The sequence below is a fragment of the Haemorhous mexicanus genome, chromosome 6 (assembly GCF_027477595.1).
Source record: "Haemorhous mexicanus isolate bHaeMex1 chromosome 6, bHaeMex1.pri, whole genome shotgun sequence".
Lineage (NCBI taxonomy): Eukaryota > Metazoa > Chordata > Aves > Passeriformes > Fringillidae > Haemorhous > Haemorhous mexicanus.
Window position 1 is genome coordinate 50,817,555 of NC_082346.1, and position 18,901 is coordinate 50,836,455.

The 18,901-nt window shown below is 38.4% G+C and overlaps 1 protein-coding gene across 2 annotated transcripts in view; it reads left to right on the forward strand.

Annotated features, from left to right (window-relative positions):
- The window catches only part of UNC79 (unc-79 homolog, NALCN channel complex subunit), a 107,039-nt gene that overhangs the window by 62,628 nt on the left and 25,510 nt on the right, over positions 1-18,901 (forward strand). For both annotated transcript variants that reach the window (XM_059850204.1, XM_059850203.1), the window contains 10 exons: positions 3,489-3,605; positions 5,853-5,936; positions 7,593-7,695; positions 9,395-9,535; positions 13,502-13,540; positions 14,497-14,609; positions 14,694-14,779; positions 15,614-15,787; positions 17,336-17,404; positions 17,995-18,105. In XM_059850204.1, the coding sequence (XP_059706187.1) occupies positions 3,489-3,605; positions 5,853-5,936; positions 7,593-7,695; positions 9,395-9,535; positions 13,502-13,540; positions 14,497-14,609; positions 14,694-14,779; positions 15,614-15,787; positions 17,336-17,404; positions 17,995-18,105 (1,037 nt within the window). The remainder of the gene's footprint in view (positions 1-3,488; positions 3,606-5,852; positions 5,937-7,592; positions 7,696-9,394; positions 9,536-13,501; positions 13,541-14,496; positions 14,610-14,693; positions 14,780-15,613; positions 15,788-17,335; positions 17,405-17,994; positions 18,106-18,901) is intronic.

Here is an 18,901-nt window from a genome sequence, read left to right on the forward strand (position 1 = left end):
TTAAATTTTAATTTAACTTTTGGAAGTTCATCATCTGCTGATTTGATTGGAAGGGCTGTCTAGCTTATTAAAGGAAGAATGTTATTTTAGACATGCTAGTTGTGTACTTCCCCAGTTTTCCCACAAGGTCATATGCATCTCATAGAGTACGTGGCCACCTAATGATACAGATGTCACTTACTAAAGCAGCAGAAGAGTTCAGACCTGTTTCTCTTGCTTTTAGCCCAGTGCTACTGGTTCCTGTAAATTCCAACACAGGAAACTGGGAATAGTACCTATATGATGCTGAGCCTGCATTCCTATGTAAATATTTCTTTCTTTTCTCTTTCTGGTAACTTGCCTCAATTTCCAGAAGGGACATGAATTCTTCCATTGTGTCTCTTGTGCATTTAGACTGAAATGATTTTAATCTTCTGCTATGTATCTTTACAGTGCTTTGTGTAGTAGGCTCTGATCAGGCCTGTGAGCACAAGGCACCTCTGTAACACAAACAGGTAACATAACCTGGCCACACAAAGCATACATCCCTGCAATGGGAGGATTTTGCCTTTGGACTTCTCTCTTTGAGTAGAGAATTCTACAGGATTGACCAGTTCAGTAGATAAGAAATGAAAAATGTTGCCAGCCACTGTATGAAGGTTACTCATCTTTTAATGTGCTTGTTAGGTTTCTTGCAGAGAACCTGAGAGAGGAAAACATCCCCCCTGTCATGGTCTAACCCCAGCCAGCATCCAAGCCCCAGGCAGCCGCTCACTCTCGCTCGCACCAGCAGGACAGGGGAGAGGATGGGAAGGGTAAAACCTGGAAAACTCATGGGTGGAGATACAGACAGTTTAATAGGGAAAGCAAAACCTGTGCATGCAAACAGAGCAAAAAATGGAATTTATTCGCTGCCTCCTGTGGGCAGGCAGGTGTTCAGCCATCTCCACAAGAGCAGACCTCCATCACAAGTAATGGTGACTCGGGAAGATGAAATCTGTCATTCCAAATGTGTCCTGCCTTCCTCCCTCTTTCACCCACCCTATATGCTGAACATGATGCCATAAGGTCTGGAATATCCCTTTGGTCAGTTTGGGTCACTTCTCCTGGCTGTGTCTCCTCCCAGCCTTCCATGCACCCCCAGTGTGGCAGCATGGAAAGCAGAAAAGGCCTTGTATTTGTGTAAGCCCTGCTCAGCAATAACAAAAACATCTCTTCATTATCAACCCTGTCTTCAGCACAAATTCAAACTACAGCCCTGTACCAGCCACAGTGTCAAAAATTAACTCTACCCCAGCAGAAACCAGCACAGCTCCCTTTGCCCACTAGTCAGTCACAGGCATGAAAAGTCACTTGCTGGTCCACAGCAATCATCCTGGATCCAACACTGTTCAGAGGCTGGCAACTCTGACATTTTTTGTGGTTTAAGTTTTTTTTAAATTTTTTTTTTTTTTGTAGCTCTCTGGTGGTCTGGATTTTGGGTGGGTTTTTTTGTTTGTTTGGTTTTTTTTTTTTCTTTTTTTTTTTCTTTGCCTGGTAACTTATCATTATTTGAAGTCATTGCTGTCATTGAGAAATCAGGTAAATAGTCCTGGAAATCCAAACCTGCTCACCAATAGCCTGATTATGTGATATAGTCATGAAAAATTTTTAATTGCAATTGCAAAAAGCTGCTAGAGAAAATTCAAAGAGATAATTTTCTCTACTTTGACAGTCTTCTGCACTCCAAGCAGTCTTGTCAGTTCTAACATTAATTGCTGTTCTTTTATCAGGAAATTCCATACTTGATAAAGTGATAAAGCATCCATTTAAAATCATTGCCCTAGAAATGATGGAAATTCTGTTTTTCTCTTAATTTGCTGTGAAAGGCAGCTGCAATATAACTTTTAAAAGTGAAGCATAGAATGGTCTCTTGGTCTGGTTCAGTTCTACAGGTTCAGTTATACCAGGGCAGCTTTGCAGAAATGCTGTACTTGGGCCAAAAAATGGAGTTTAAATGCACTCCAGAAGGATATAACGGGAAAGGATGTAATGAGTGAAAACATAAATATTTCATCTAATAAAATAATTTCAGTGCAGATTTTCACTGAAATATTTGTTTTGGTTGTTGTTACTCAAGGCCTGTATTTGTTTTGTTTTGTTTTTGAGGGAGTACTCTGCTTACTCTGAATTTTAAAACTCTTTGATAGAAAATGAGTAGAACAAGTTTAGGAAAGGCACTCAACCCTTCTTGACTTTCTGAAAGTTGCACTTTATCCTTTATCTGTACTTCTTTGTCACAGTTAATAATGTGAAATGCTGTGTCTAATTTCACAGCTTAGATGGTTACTGTTCAGAATTTTAGAATGGAACTCCTAGTTAGTGGTCTTTTTAATGATGTTGAATGTAGTTCAACTGATGAAAATGATCATTCAGAGATTTTACTCTGTTGCCCTTGCTCTAAGAGCCTGTTGGGGAAAAACTTAAAGCTGTTCTCAAGGTCACATTTTAAAAGCTTTCCTAGATACTTGTGTCAGCAGTTTCACAGGCCTTGCTCAAGCAGGGCCTTAAAACTCTGTCTTCACTCAGTGAACAGTGATTTTAGTTTCTATGGTGGAAGTGTACTGCTCAGACTCAATTGTCCAAGTGAATGTATTATGCTTGTTCAATTTGAATTTTTTTTATGAATGGAGAAAAAAAGTGAGAAAGTCAGAAGTTGTGTATAATCTCTTTCCTCCTCAATTTAATTAGAGAAAATATGTAGAATCATTTAAGTTGGAATGAGCTTTAAGATCCCAGAGTCCAACCTAACACTGCCAGTCCATCACTAAGTCATGTTCCTGAGCACCACGTTGATATGAACCAAAAGTCTTCAGTCTCCCTTATGGTTTTACTTTGAGTGACACCAATCTCACAAATCAATCTTTTAAATGAAGTGAATTGTTGGATGAATAAAAACGGAATGTTTGTTGCTTGATAGCTCTCTGTAAGATAAATGGCAGAGAAGTTACAGAAGGGTCTCATCTTCAAAGGCTGCTGGCTTCACCCATCAGCAGAAGGTGCAGGTGCTCTGCCTGAGGGTGGGGGTAGGAGGCAGGTTCAGCTCGTGCCTCCCATGCTGTGGTACATGGTGTCAGTGACTTTGTGTCCCTAGGGTCAGCATGGACACAGCAGTCCTCATGCTTTGCTGGGAGGAGGCTGAGTTTCCTTCCTTGCTATGATGTATGAGTGAGATTTGAATGTACATTTATTGCCTCCAGCGTGGGAGTTCTGGGGTAGTATCTTAGCTCTTCCCAGATACCAAGTCTTTTGATTAGCTTTCCTAGTATTTGGAGGTAAAAAGGCACTGACAGTTGACACAGTGAACCAAGTCTGTGTGAGAGGTGCATATTGAATTGAGCAAGATCCTTAGAGCCAGCCATCATTGTCATTTCAGTATTTATATCATGCTGGCTTGTAAGATGAGGAAATGAGTGTAGTTCTAAATGTTGTCTGAGCTCCTGAAATCCTTTTGCATTTCTGACTTGCAGCTCAGTTCAGACAAATGAAAAGAGGCTCTTTGGGAGCTCTGACAATGAACCAGCTAATGAAGAGGCAGCTGGAACACCAGTCTAGTGCTCCCCACAATATCAGCACTTGGGATACTGGTGAGCTGCATTTATTGTTCTTTATTTCTATTTCCTAAACCAATTACTGTGTAACAATCCACTTAAAAAAAAAAGGGAGTATTTCCATTCTACCATTGCAGATAAGTGATCAGTATCGAGTCTAAAGTGAATCTTCATAGACAGTGCAAGATTATCACCTAGTAAGTGTTGGAATAGTTACATATGTGGGAGGTAGACCCTCTGGTACACTGTTGTCCCTTTAATTGTGCATATTACTCAGATTATTTCCTGGTCTCATTGAAGGAAATGTAATAATCACAGTTGAATTCATTAGGTCTAAGTTTTCATCCCTGGTGCATGGAATCATTTATTTGTATGTGTGTTTACAATGGTGCTGTTACACCACAGAGTTGTGCCTTCTACCAGCCAGTTTTGTTTCTCTTTAAAGAAGTTTTCACCAACTCATGCTAAACACATAAAGTTTCTGTTTACTCACTGCTTTTTCTCCTTTTAAGATGAATGCAAAGCAATGAAAACTGAATCAAGCATGTAGTTTATTCACTACTCATTTCATTTGTTTTTAATTTTCTTCTGTAAAACACTGTCAGTTATACCAAATTCACAGCAGATGTCACAAAGCAATAAATTCATTCTGGTCTATCAAAAATGCTAGATATTTTAGTGCCCCTTTTGATTTTACTGACTGCTGTTAAATTCTCAGGAATTTATCAGCAGATGTAGATGCATCTAGAGAAAGGAATGCTTAAAATACTATATGGAACTTAGCATGCTGAATGAATGTGTTACCATCAGCCCTGGACAGCTGAGTTGAAATTTTTGGTTAATTTAGTCTTCAGCATCAAGTTCCATCAAACTAAGCTGTGTAGCTAAGAGTGGCTGAAGATGTGGTGCATAGTTCAGGATTATCCCTTCTATTCCAGTCTGCTGAATAGCATGCTCAGCATGAGACCCTTCAGTCATAAAGGTCAGAATTTGCCAGTGGTCACAATGGGGGTTTTGTTCTAAAAGCAGGTAAGTTTATTTATTGAAGAGACTTAGCTGGATCACCTAGTCTCTCAGGCAGGGTTTTAGAGATTTAAAAGTTACTGCCTTTGTTCTGCAAGGAGTACTTAGCCTGTATTCAAAATGAGCAGGTCAATACTCAGAACTGTTCAGAATCTCTGTCTGGTTAATCCTGTTCCAAATCTGGTAGCTTTCTTCACAACATCTCTGACTTTTCCCTCCAATATTCAATTCAGCTAAAATCAAGCATGGAGAGGGACAATTAAATGTTCTTTTCTGGAAAGCTTTGCATCTCTCAGTCTCTTGTTCAACCACTAGCTTCAAAGTAAACTTTTTATTTGGACAGGCTTTTTTTTGTTTGTTTTTTTGGGGTGTTTTTTGTTTGTTTTTTTTTTTTTTAGGACAAAGGCTCAGTGTGACTGTTTGTCATTTGAATGCCACCCCACAATTTTAAGACTCATTATACTCATGCATACCAACTAGGAAGTAGTCTCATCCCACATAAACATGTGTGTTTGGTCCACACATGCTTAATTTATTTTTTATTACCTTGGGTAGGTGCCATGTGTCTCTTCCATTCTTATTTCAAACCACTCTTTTCCCAAGCTTCCTGTCTGTAAAAAAAAAAAAAAAATTGTTTTGTGCCTGGCTTCTGTCAGTACAAACTATATCTTCTAGTATTGGTATTTCTAAACACTTGTTTCATTCTCTTTTTGTGGTTCATATATTCCATATCTTGTAGAATCCTTATGGCTAACATTTCCTTTCCTGTTTAATAACTCTTGTGTAAAATGCCTTTATTTTTAGGTTGTCTGTGTCCTTTTTCCTGTATGGACTTTTTTTCTTTTCTTTTTTCTTTTCTTTTTTCTTTTCTTTTTTCTTTTCTTTTTTCTTTTCTTTTTTCTTTTCTTTTTTCTTTTCTTTTTTCTTTTCTTTTTTCTTTTCTTTTTTTCTTTTCTTTTTTTCTTTTCTTTTTTCTTTTCTTTTTTTCTTTTCTTTTTTTCTTTTCTTTTTTCTTTTCTTTTTTTCTTTTCTTTTTTTCTTTTCTTTTTTTCTTTTCTTTTTTTCTTTTCTTTTTTCTTTTTTTTTTCTTTTCTTTTTTCTTTTCCTGCTTAAAAAATTAACTATTTTCTTTTTTTTTCCCCTATAGCAGTTGTATTTGTCTTTCTCTTGTTTTAACTGTTTAAGGCTTGTGGTGCAGTTGACTGGTGACAGGTGCTGGATTTGTGGTTCTGGAGACTGAAGTTCTTTCTTTATTCACAGAGCAGATACAGCATGGAAAGAGGCTGTGCAATGTCCCTGTTTGCCTAAACCCAGATTTGGAGGGACCACCACTGAGAATCAGAGGTTAGTTCAGTGTGTGTTTGACCTGGTCCTCTGCCAAGACTGCCAGGAAGATTTCATGGTTAATACAAAATGGTGCTGAATTTTGTGTTCTGTTCAGCTGTTAAAACCCTCAACTGTCCTTTCCTGCAGAAAGTGTGCAGAGAGTGGCTGAATCTCATTTCTGTGTAAACTCTCCTCCCTCACAGCTGAAATACACCCAGACTCTCTTACAGCCCTGCAATGGGGCAGTGACCTACTTTATTTGACTAAATCATGTTTTTTTCCTACTGTTCACTGCACAAGAGAGGACGTTTTTGAGTGGTTAAGTCTTATTCCAACACTTTAGCATGCATTATGACTGCTTTTAGCATTTGTGTGCTGCAGTGGAACTTCCATCTGGAGAATATGATAGTGAAACTTTGAAAGTCATGGCAGATGGATCTTTATGCATCTGAGAGGGGAAGAAAAACCTGGATACAAAATCTATACCTATCCCCTGCATTCTGGATGTTTTTCTGCATTACTCTGGAGTATTCTAGCCTTCCTGAAGTATCTGCTCATATCCAATAAAACCTTAGGGAGCAATTATAAAGTTGTGAACTCTGGATGTGAAAGAAATGTTTCCTTCATGCTTCATAAAACGGTTATTTAAAATCTGCCTTATTCTCATTTCACTCCACTTTTGTTGAGTTCAGAAATTGTGGGAGCTTCTTAGCTTATTTTGCCTGAGAGCTGTTGTTAAATTTGCTTTTCCTGCAGTAACCAGGATTTTGTTATAATAAATTCCATCTAAATCTTGCATAGAGAAGCTTTTTCCTTTTTCCATAGTTAAATATTACCAGAGCAGGCTCTTGTTGTAATTCAATCTGAATCTACAGATTGAAGGAACCAGAAAGAAATTTGGCAATGGATTATTTAACCTGTAATTTGGGAAGGCAGAACTTGGAGAAGTCAAGAGTTTGGATCTCCGATAACACATGGCTCTTCCTAATAAAATAGGCATCTGTCAGAAATTAGGTGCACAAAAAGTGCCAAGGGCAAAGTGAGCCCCACATGTTGGAATGATCACTGTGGCTGTGCTCTCTCTTTAACCTTCAGCTTTGAAGGTTAAAGATACTTTTGAAGATTTTCAATGGAAAGCATTTCTAATGATCAGCCCTTCAATGTTCTCAATTTGTTATGAATTCTTTCTTCTCTCTGTCCTTTCCTGGTTTATCTCCTGTGGCTCTGTTAGGATAGTATGATTAGATTGCTGACCTGGTGTTGAGACATGTGAACTTAATTCCTTCTTCATGTACCTGAGAACTATGGGAAGTTAATTCCCAAAATGTATGGGGGAATACTGCACATCTTCTGATGTCCAGTCTTGTAGCAACTGCAGAATCAACTTCTCTATCTAGTAGATAACAGTTGCATCCAATTTCCTGGAATTTCTGGTTTATGTTATCTTTTTCCCCAAGGATTTATCCATTTTGAATTGCTAGTTCTAGGTAATTGGAATAATCTGGCAGAAACAAGGAATGTGCTTATATGTCTTTTTATAGACACAATTTATTTCTTATTTCTAGGCATAGTAAAGCCATTATGGCTATTCTTTAGAAACCTGCTCATTACACATTTTGGATTTCTGTTTGATGATTCTTTCCTTTTTTAAATTCTTTTCCTAATTGTCTTAAGGTGCTACAAAATCTAGTTTGCTGTCAGCACCCAGTATAGTCAGTATGTTTGTACCTGCACCAGAAGAATTTGCTGATGACCAGCCCATTCTGATGACTGACAAGTAAGTGGTTTTTTCTCTCTCCTTTCAAAGAACTAGCTGAACTTTAAATATGTCAAGTAGAGATATACTTGATGCAAATACAGAATCCATTCTATCATTTATCTCTATGCCAAGTTTTTTTTTTTACCTCAAGGTAAACATTTTCTAAGCACGGTAGCAAGATGTGTTTTCAATTCAGTAGGACCTGGAGATTGTGCACAGGTGAAATGATGACTCAGGCTATTGTGTGTCCACAGAGGTCAGGGGAAGCACTTTCCATCTAACTTTAAATCAAGGACTCCTTGTGATCCATCAGAAACCTCTTTTTTCTGGGGGGGGAAAAAAAGTTCCATTTAAAAATTCTTTTGGGTTTCTGTTGAAATCAGTAGCTGTTGGTGTGTCATCATGTGTATTCTACATAGCATTTTTAATGCTGATACTCACTGATCCTCAAAGCTTTGGCAAACCTCTATTGTTTGGTTAAAATGCCTGGAAAGGGAATGTTAAACACAAGTGTACTCATTTAATAGAGAAGTAAAGCAGTCAGCAGGGAGCCATGCATTGACTTGTTCAAAACTTGGGAAGAGAAACCACAAGCTCCAGTGTGTGCTCAGTCCAGTGGACAGACAGGCATGCAAGGATGATCACTGGAGAAAGACAGGGCCATTCTGCAGGCTGTGTAGTGGACCTTAATGTGTGACAAAGTGAAGCATCCCAAAGTTAGTCTGGTCTGTGGCACTGCCCTTGGCCATTTCACCAAAGCTCAGGCACTACATATTAACATACAGACCAGCTGGGCTTGACTTCTATGACTTTGTTGCCATATTTTCTTTATGTTCAGTAAAAAAAGGCAAGAAAATTGCCTGTTCAATTCCATTAGGTTAAAATCTCACAATCTGTTGGAGTCATCAGCAACAGATTGATCAAACTAAGGCAGCCTCCTCACTGGGCTGAGATAAACCCTTTTCCCACATTGGTTTGTCTTTTTCATAGGCTGTGAAAGCCTGTCTCATCTCTCCCAGATCTGACATCCCCTTTATAATTAGACATTTTGGAGCCTTTTCAGACCTCCTTCAGTTGTCTTTGAGTATTTCAGGAAAGATAAGTGACTCAGCAGCAAATCTGCCCTGGGAAAGGAGACTTTCCTGACATCTAAGCTTCTGTGCCCCTGAGGGGTCTTTTCATTTATTTCTTAATAGCTGTAACTGCTGTGGGAACCAATCAGATCATTGTTTTCTAATTGTAAAATTTGTTATTCATAATTCATGACTGACAGGAAGGGCAGTGTGAAATTGTTCCATCTCTTTAACATCATCTGTGAGTGTCATTGTTTGTGTCCATGGTGCCTGGGACTTAGCCCAAGCTGCACAAATTGGCTGTGCTCACATTGTGGAGGGCCAGACTGCTGCAGACTCCTCTTGGGCAGTGCAAGCTGATACAGTCCCACAGAGTGAGGGAGCTGGAGTACAATTACCAGTGAAGGACTCAAAACAAGGCCTGCCCTCTTTCATTGCCACTAAAGAAACAGGCAGTGTAGCTAGTGAGAAGTTTTATTAATGTTTGAAATTATAGAAAGATCACAATTACATTGTCTTTCTAAATAAATGTGGAATAGAATGTACTAAGTAATAATACATTTAAAAGACATAGTTAAACACAGATTTATGCATAATAATGCTTTGTATGAAACTTGTTAACATCATTAAAAATTTCCCTGCAGGTGCCATGACTGTGGGGCTGTTCTTGAAGAATATGATGAGGAAACACTAGGCCTGGCCATAGTTGTGCTCTCAACCTTCATTCACCTCAGCCCAGACTTGGCTGCTCCTCTGCTGTTGGACATCATGCAGTCTGTAGGAAGGTAAATTCAGGACTTTCCTCTCTCCAACGAAATTGAAAGGATTTTGTGCCTGGAATTGGGTTTACATAAACTTCAGTATACAAAGGTGTATATTTTAAAACTCTTAGGTGAATAACATCTGGTTCCGTCTTGTGTCTTTGTTATTCATCATTTTATAAATCTCTTATGTAACTTCTTCCACTGTCAGTTCAATTTTTGGCAGCTCCTTTGATATTCTCCCCTTTTACCCTCCAAAGGGAAATTCCAGCTCAGGAATCTCCTCAGTTTGTCCCACTGTGAGCAGTGATGTAAAGGATAAATTCAGATTTCCTGCAGTACCCTTATTTATTTACTACTTTGTTACCTGAACAGCAACTGTGGCAGCAATTGGTGTGCTTCTTAAGCTTGGTGCTTGAAAGAAAAGAAAAGAAAAGAAAATTCTACTGTTAGTTTTTATTCCTCCTGCTAGCTGCTCCTTAAAATGGTTGTTTTTGTTCTTTTTTTTGTCCTGCCTCCTCGTGGTTTTTATACCCCATTTGTCAGAATTTATGCTCTTGTCTGCTTTCATTTGAGACAGGACTCAATCTTTTTGAAAGAAGCCTTCTCTTTTCTAATAACCTCCCTTACCTTATTCTCCTCTGCTCTCTTGAAATCTTTCTTAACATCTGGAGTGCCTTGGCCCTGTGTTTCTGGTGTAATGCTCATACACAGCTTCTGTGCTTCTTACAAAAATTGCATTCTCTTGGCTCCCCCCTTGTTGCTGCTGTGACAATTTTTTACTTTTATGTGGCTCCTGCTTTAGAAGTTATGCAGGAATGTGGTCAGCTTTACTGAACTTTGCTCCTGGAGGAGTGTTGACTCCTAAGTATGATCATTCATTAGCATACCTGATACCCTTCAGGCTTTTCAACCATATTTTGTATGCTAGGTGAAAATTTGCATTGCCTTATAAGGGCTTCCAAACCAGCTGCTGTGTGAAATTCTCTGAGAAAGTCTTGACCATTTGCTGCCATTATTTATCTCTTGTTACTTTTACCAGTGTGCATGGGATAGTTAAGGTATGCCATTACCATTGAATTTTGTGTGGTTGCTGTCTCGGCCACTTCCACAACTTCTTGCCTCAGAGGTGGGATGGATGTGATGGGGTGTTCCTGAATAAATTTCTGAGCAGCACTAGACATGCAGAAACATTGCACAGCTCTCCTCCTCCACGGCTCTTTTGGAGGCTGAAGTTCAAATTGCTTGACTGTGGCTTCTGTAGAGGCATGTCTCTCCACAGCCCCGCTTCTCCACTCCCTCCCAATTCCATTTCAGCACAGCAGCTCTCTAAATCCTCCATTTCCATTAACTGCAAGGCTGCAGTTCCCTGCTGTCTCTGCTAATTAACTCTGATGGAGGCAGAGTTTCTGGCCTAGACGGATGCTGCCCATTCTGTGTGACTCTTGTAAATCCAGCAGTATTACAGCCACAGAGAGGAAATAATTTGGAAGATGAATTATCAAGGGATGAGGGATAAGTGGGCTACCTTTTTCTGTGTTTTGAGGGGGAAATGCTGCATCTTTAGAGTGAGACAGCTGATTGTTTTAGAGCAGCAGATAACAGTGCAAACTTGGGGCATTCCTGGTAAATGTCCTGTCTTGTTACTGCTGGTTGCAATTTCTGACAAATTCTAGGTCCAATAAGAGGCTCCCCACAAAGGAATTACTTTGAAAACATGCAAAATAAGTAGTGTATATAAGCAGAGAGGCACTCGGGTGCCTCATATATGTACCTTGCTCTGTTTTTCATCAAATGGTGCCATATATATATATAGCTCCAAATACCCATCTAACAGCAGAAGTGAAAATGAATCAGACTTTTTGCACTTTTATTCTTACTCATAGAGCTACTACTTTCATGCATAGAAGGGGAAATAAGGAGTTAGGACATCCCAGGTGTTTCAGGACCTAAACAATACACAGAAAGATTTTCAAAAGTTATTTTGGTACCCACAGGCACAGATAGGCATCTGTTGGGATTTTCAGAAGGGAAAAAATTTCTGGGTTCAGGTTACTGACAATTAAAGGTTGGAGTGCTTCTAAGACTCTGATGTGCATTTAAATTTATGATCTGGTTCCTCAATCAAGAATTTTGACTTGATTATTCTTATTTAACTGATTTCCAGTGAGATTTAGCTTTCCAAGCATTAAAGCTGTGTTTGAAAGTTAAATTTAGGCTTGGGTTTGTGAGGAGCTGTGAAAAGCTTAACTTCTGTTCCTAACATGTACAGATTTGAACACATCCATTTCCTGTTCTGCTTTGTGGTCTGCAAAGAGGTAATGATGAGAGTTCATGGCATTTGTGCAATAAAATATTTAGAGTAGTAATGATAAATATATACGGACTGTAAATTTTGGAAAGTTTCAGATGTTCCCAGGTGTTCACTGTAGTTCATGTTAGGTGAAATTTTTCTGAAGTTGGAAACCTAGTGTTTTGTTTGTCACAAGCCCCATGCTTGCATTATCACATTCAAAAGGAGAGAAAAACATTAGACTTTGATTTCTTTTAGAAGAAAGATTTTACATTGTTGTGTTTCTGTACTTCAGTAGATTTTGGAATGTCCATTGGGCATGTGATTGTTCTCATTGCATTCTGCAGAAATCCTTGTGTGCCTTAATGTAAGCTGATACTACAGTCATTCCAGAATGAAAGCCTGTGTTGCTTGATGGTAGCTTCAGACCTTTCTCACCCAGAATTACACATCAGAAATAATATGTTGTATTTTAGTGTGGATTCCTTTTAACAGCACTGAAGTCAGGAACTCTAATGTGTGTTTCTGACTTACACTAGAGCAACTGAAGATAATATGATCTTTAATCCCCTGCACCATCAAGTTTGAGATTATTGCATTGTTGGAAGTATGTTGTGTCCCCAGCTTGTCATGCATAATTCATGAAAATCACCATAATTTTGGTTCACGCTGTTGCATTTGACTGAGCTGCCTAAGGGTCCTTTTTGGATTTTATTAGTTGATTGGAGAGGAAACTGTCTTCAGAACAGGGGGTGACCAAGGATGAGCAACAGCTATGTCCAGGATAAAAGGATCATTAATCAAAAAAAAAATCCCATTGAAGATTAGATATAAAATAGTGTAGCTCTATGAACTTTCCCCTTAGACTTATCAGCTTACACCATCTGAAATACTGATTTGCAGCAGATTAAAATAAGAGTTTTATTTTGTATATAAGGGATGCTTCCAGGGTCCATCTTTATATTGGCTTAACAGTGTACAGCTTTTTAGTAGCTTTTGGTATTAAAGATGTTTTGCTTTGATATTGTAAGCCTTGATTCTGTTCATTTACATTTCCTGCATATTGAAGTGTGTGATTTTACTTTAAGATTGTGTTCAGTATTTTCACCCCCGAATGCCCGTATTTGGTTTTAAAGTCTATATTTAGGTACTAAAATAAATGACCTGATTTTTGAGAATACAGCAGTTCTCATCTGACTTTGGAAGAGCTTGTAGGTAATTAGTGGTTTTGAAATTAGGCTAGTTATTTAGGTGCCAATATCGGAAACTAGAAGCCTCAATTTAGAGGGCCAAGCAAAGAATTTTTGCTTAGTCTGTGTTGCTGCATTAATCAGAAACTATTCAGTCAGTAGGCAGCTTCTGGCAAACTCTTTTTCTCTCTAAAAAATTTAGTTATCCATGATATGCTGTAGGGCAAAAACATTACTTCATTATCTTTGTGCTACTAGAGGGAGGCAAGATTTGTCTTTGCAGCAGTTGAGCATTAGTGAGACTGAAGACGGAATAGAGTTTATGTCATGCAAATATGATTTTTCTGAATTTAGGTGCTCTTCAGAAGATCTTTATGTTAACATTTTAAATGTCCTCTAGAATTTGTGTGTGTTATTTATTTAAAATAGTACTTTATTGTCTTAAAAATGAAACACACACACACAGAAAGTATATGAGTTTCAATTTCTTTTTTATTTTTATTCCAGGTTGGCATCAAGTACCAGTTTTTCTAATCAAGCAGAAAGGTATGGTAGCAAAGGATACCTTGACAAAAGTGAAACAATCAATCTAAAGCATCATCTTCCCTGACTCTAAAATCAACAAAATTTAACTTTTAAAAAATGTTATTTAATATTTGTGAGTAAAAGGGAAAAAAAGCCCTTTACTCTTATTTGAAATATCCTGTATTTTCTGGAGATGAACAGGAGCCCATATTCATAAGTGTTAAAGCTGGAAAAAAATCAGATTCAGATGCTGTTTGGTCTTCACAATTTCAGTGCAGCTTTTTCTAACTGATTCTGTGTTCAGTATTTGTCTTGATAAACTATCTCCATAAATTCAATCAAGTGAATCCTCCTTGGCCATGGAGAATCCCTGGTAGTGATGCCTCATTATGTAAATCAGATGCTGAATAGGATAAATTCATTTTGTGAAGCTGTAAAGCATGTTAAGATTTGCAATTTATGAGTAAATAGATAATACTTAGGCTTTTAAAATTAAACCATTCATTTATGAATGATTAGGGAGTACTTAATCTTTTGAAGGAAACCGCAAGAGGCGAATGAATATTATAATGTTTTTGTTTACCTGTTGTTCATGTGTTTTATGAAAAGTCAGAAACCTTATTATGTGCCACTGAAATACACAAGGTGAGAGCAGGATTATATTTCAAATTCAGATGACTCACAAATAAACTTATGTGGGGAATCAGGAAAAATGCAGGTATTTATTGAGACAAACACTTTAAGTATGTGTATGTAATTTTTTAATCTATTCATAGTTGAGCTCAAGTCAGAAAATAAACATGCTGTACTTTTTTTCAGGATCAGGACACTTCTGTTTTTGAGTGTCTCACTCATAACTGAACAATTCCATAATTAAAAAGAATAGCATCATTTTTATTTCCTCCATGTAGTCAGCAATGAGAAGTGTTTAATCTGCAATGCAATTTTTGTCTTCTTTTGTTTTCCCTCATTTTCAGCATGATGATCCCTGGAAATGCTGCAGGTGTGGCCAAGCAGTTCCTCCGTTGTGTGTTCCATCAGCTGGCTCCCAATGGCATCTTCCCTCAGCTCTTCCAGAGCATTATTAAAGGTAATGTGCAATACCTGAGTGCATTTCTGACCATCAGGTTCCTCTCTATGAACAGCCAGTGTGAAAATGTCATTCAAATTTCAGATGGAAGTTTCTTACGGACCTTGGCTACGTCTCTGATGGACTTCAGTGAGCTGAGTTCCATTGCTGCTCTGAGTCAGCTGTTAGAGGTATGTTGACAATTGGCTGTGTTAGTGATGCTAATTTTATTAACATTATCGGGGTCATTTCTCCTCATTAGAGTTCAAGCTTGCTTCATCAAAAACATTGAATTTTTGTTTTGTCCTCCCTGGAAGGAATCAGGCTGTCCTCGCCACTGGTAGTGGGCCCCATTCCTTCCCCAACCACTGCTTTTTGTTTTCAGGAACATTTCTACTCATACATCTCAGTTCTCGCTCTTCATTTTATCTGATGACAGTTTCTCTTAAGTATTCCAAAAATCTATTGCCTGCCTTTCACTGACTGCCTTCTACGCAGCTGGCTTATTTCTACTTACTTTTTTTCTCCTGCTAGAACTAGTCACTTGCATGTATCCTGCTCTTCCAAGAACGTGGCAATTACCTCATACAGGATGTTGGCACCACTTTAAAACTGCTCTTGTCTTTTCAGGCCTCACCCTAGGACACAAGCCACAAAAGTATACATGGTCTGTGGAACATTAATGAACATATCTTCTTTGAAACTGTCTAAAGGAAAACATGAAAAATCTGCTGTTGAATACTTTGAGTTTTGCTTTTTTCACTGCCATGCCAGTCTAAGCAGATTATGAGTTAGGACCCTGCTTATAACATTTAGGCTCAAAATCTTTTGGTCAGTACTTTAGGAACTGCTAGACTAACTTTCACATACACAGCTCAAATTCCCAGCACAACACTATCATTAAAATAATAGAAAAAGTATGCAGTATTCGGTCTCAACAAATTAACCTCAGCACTTCCAAATGCTGTGTCAGGGACCATTTCTGTTCGTGTGTGATCGTTCACAGTTCTCCTTTCTTTTCCCAGGGTTTAAACAACAAAAAGAATTTGCCAGCAGGGGGTGCGATGCTCCGCTGTTTGGAAAACATTGCTACCTTTATGGAAGCCTTGCCAATGGATTCCCCCAGCAACCTCTGGACCACAATTAGTAATCAGTTTCAGACCTTCCTTACTAAACTCCCGTGTGTTTTGCCTCTTAAGGTATGATGTGTGGGCATCTGAAACAAGCTGTGCTGCCATTGGTCAGAATGTACCAAAACTGTGCAGAAACTGTGGATAACCAATCAGAGTGGATTGTTGTGAATGTTTCCTAATGATTCAGCTGATGTTTCCAGAGGACTGGATTTATTGTGTCTCTGATCCATCCCTTTAATTATGTTTTCTGTGGGTAACAACAGCAACTCTGACCGGGGCTACTTTTCACTTCTTTCTCCTATGCATATTCTATGCTCTGTCTTTGTCAGATTAGAATACTGCATTTGAGGGAGTCAGTATTTAGACAGTGAAAATCCATCTGGTTTTAACTGTTGAAACTAAATAAAACCCTTAAGAAGAGAGCACCACCTAATTAATTTGCTGAAAGTACACAGCAGCCAGACAGGCAGAGAGAACTGAAACTGCTGGGACTGGGGTCTAGTGTGTTTGGCTGACCAGGTTGTAGTTCTCATTGTAATAGAATATTGTTACAGAAATTGAATGCAGAAGCTCTAGGCTCTGATTTTTCAGAGCTCAGACGACATACAGCAGGATCTTATCTCCTGGTGTGCATAGTTCAGCAAACACAGTAAAAACTTCAGAGTCTTTCCAGTAGACTTCAGTAAATGAAATGGAATTCTGATGCACTTGATCTGCTTGCTATGGTGTGAATGAACCCAGTGGTAATTTCTTCTATACTAAGCAGTGTTGTTCCATATGGGCTGAGGGATCCAAAATCTAAATCTGTGACTGCTAACATTGTGTTAAATTGGTTGTCACCACCTGGCTACATGAATGATATTAAATTCCTTGGCACTATTATGCAATAATCAGATCTTGAAACATCTTTAGATTTTGGTAAATTGTGGCATTATCCTTCAGCACTTACTAAGACAAACAGGCAATAACCATTCCCTCTGTGTACTAGCCACCCCAATCTGCTGCATCTTATGTAACTGAAATAAATAAAAAGAAATTAATTGGATCTTAGTGGTTCCAACTGCACATCCACCATTCACAGAACCTTTAGGGGGAGGCTTTACTCTGATTTCCCTTCTATTCCTGGGAGGTATTATTAGTGATTCAAGTAAAGCCATTGCTTACTCCTGAACTTTCCATCTCCTGTTCTTTTCTTTAGGGTCGTAGGAGACACTTTGATATTCTAGATGTTTACAGTAGGGGTGAGGCAAGACAATGGATTGATCCTGAAAAGTCCATTCTGTGCTGTAACCTGTGTGATTTACTTGAAATAAAGATTAAAAAAATAAAGGCTGTGAGATGTCTTAATACGTGAGGGACAATATCATAGTACAGAACAAGTACAAACATATAAAATGAGGTTGATGGTGTGCACCTATGATGTTACCACTGAAGGGGCAGATTGTGTTCAAGGATTAGCCAGTTTAGAGAAAGTAATTAAAAATCAATCATCAGGGATCATTGTTCAGACTTCACTTGTAAGTTATTCATAGCTGCTACCACTATAAGCAAGATATGTACACAGAAAGGCACTAACTTGCTTTCTTTTTCTTTTTTGTCTTCAAATATGTTCAGTGTTCTTTAGACTCTAGTTTAAGAATCATGATTTGCTTGTTGAAGATACCTACCACTAGTGCCACCAGGGTAAGTTCCAAGAAGACAAAATTCTATTGCCTCAGATATCGCCAGCCTGTGCAATTGTGTGGATGTGTTCATTTCCCCTGGCTAGGAAAGCATTATATGTAAGCATGAAATTGTGCAGTCCAATACTGTTTGGAGAGTGATAAGAGCTTTGGAATCTAGGTTACAGTAAAATGGAGGTAGAATTACATTCTTGTGTGGGTGTGAATGTATATCTTCTTGAAGATTTTATGTTCTCTTTTTTTTTTTCCCTCTTCTTTTTTTTTTCCTTTAAAAAAAAAGAGTAATGAGCTTCCTTAGACCTTTTTCAGTACAATTCCACTGAAGTCAGTGAGGTTTTCCTGCATAAACTATACAGAATCTCTTATAAACACTGTGTCACAAGAGAAACTATTTTCTAACTTTTTGTTTCTAACTTCTGACAGAAGCATGAAGGCATATGATACAGCTGTTTGGCCAAAACAGTGTGAATCCCAGGCAGATAGCCTCTGAGCTAAAAATAATGCTGTTCCATTCGGGCATTTCAGAGTTGGAATGCTTCTTTGCTGTTTTGGGCAATGAGTTAATGATTTCTGTAACACATGTCATTGCAGAGTCTTCTGGAACCTTTTTCAAAATTACTGAGTTTTGTAATTCAGAATGCTGTCTTCACTCTGGCCTACCTGGTGGAACTATGTGGCTTGTGCTACCGAGCCTTCACAAAGGTAACAGTGACACTGTATCTCCCTTCAGGGACAAGTGAGAATAGGACAAAGTTCTGCTTCCCACAAGTAGTTTGGAAGTAAAGATGGAATCACTATCAAGTTCCAGGCATGTCAACAGTTTTGACATAGTTTGGTTAATCAAGTAATGATCATGGTTCATTGCCTTTTCATAATGCTGAGTTTTACATTCACAGTGAAGACACAGATGATGAGAACCTGCTGCAGATGTTGCTCAGAAAAGTTTTTTGATGTGATTTTGGGACTTGGACTTTTTTTTCTCGTATTGATAAAATACCTGGTATTCATGCATCGCTTAAAATGTCTGTACAGGCATATCTCCTGGTGCACAAGTTTAGCCATTCACACTTGTGAGTAAAGTAAAAGCTTAAATAATCCTGGTATAGCCTTTTGAGAGCACAGCTGAGGGGGGAGGCAGTAGACAACTGACTAAAATGGAAGACTCCAAGTTAGGAGCTTTCAGTCTTAGATCCTGTTTATTCTGTATTGGGTATTTTCCTTTGGCTGTTGCTGTGTGAAAAAGAGAACAGTATATGTACACTTTTAAAAAGATGTAAAGATTCCTGGATGAAAGGTATGGCATACAAATTAGTTATTGCTCGGGTTCATTTTTGTAGCTATCGGTGAGAAGTTCAACAACAAAACACAACTGAGCCCATGGTCATGTATGCTCCATTCTGTAGATTGTCAAGGTACTGAGCAAAAATGTTGCTTTAGCCTCTTAGTGCACAGTTTTCCATCCTTGCTACATTTGTCAGAGCAGTAATTAATCCTCAGG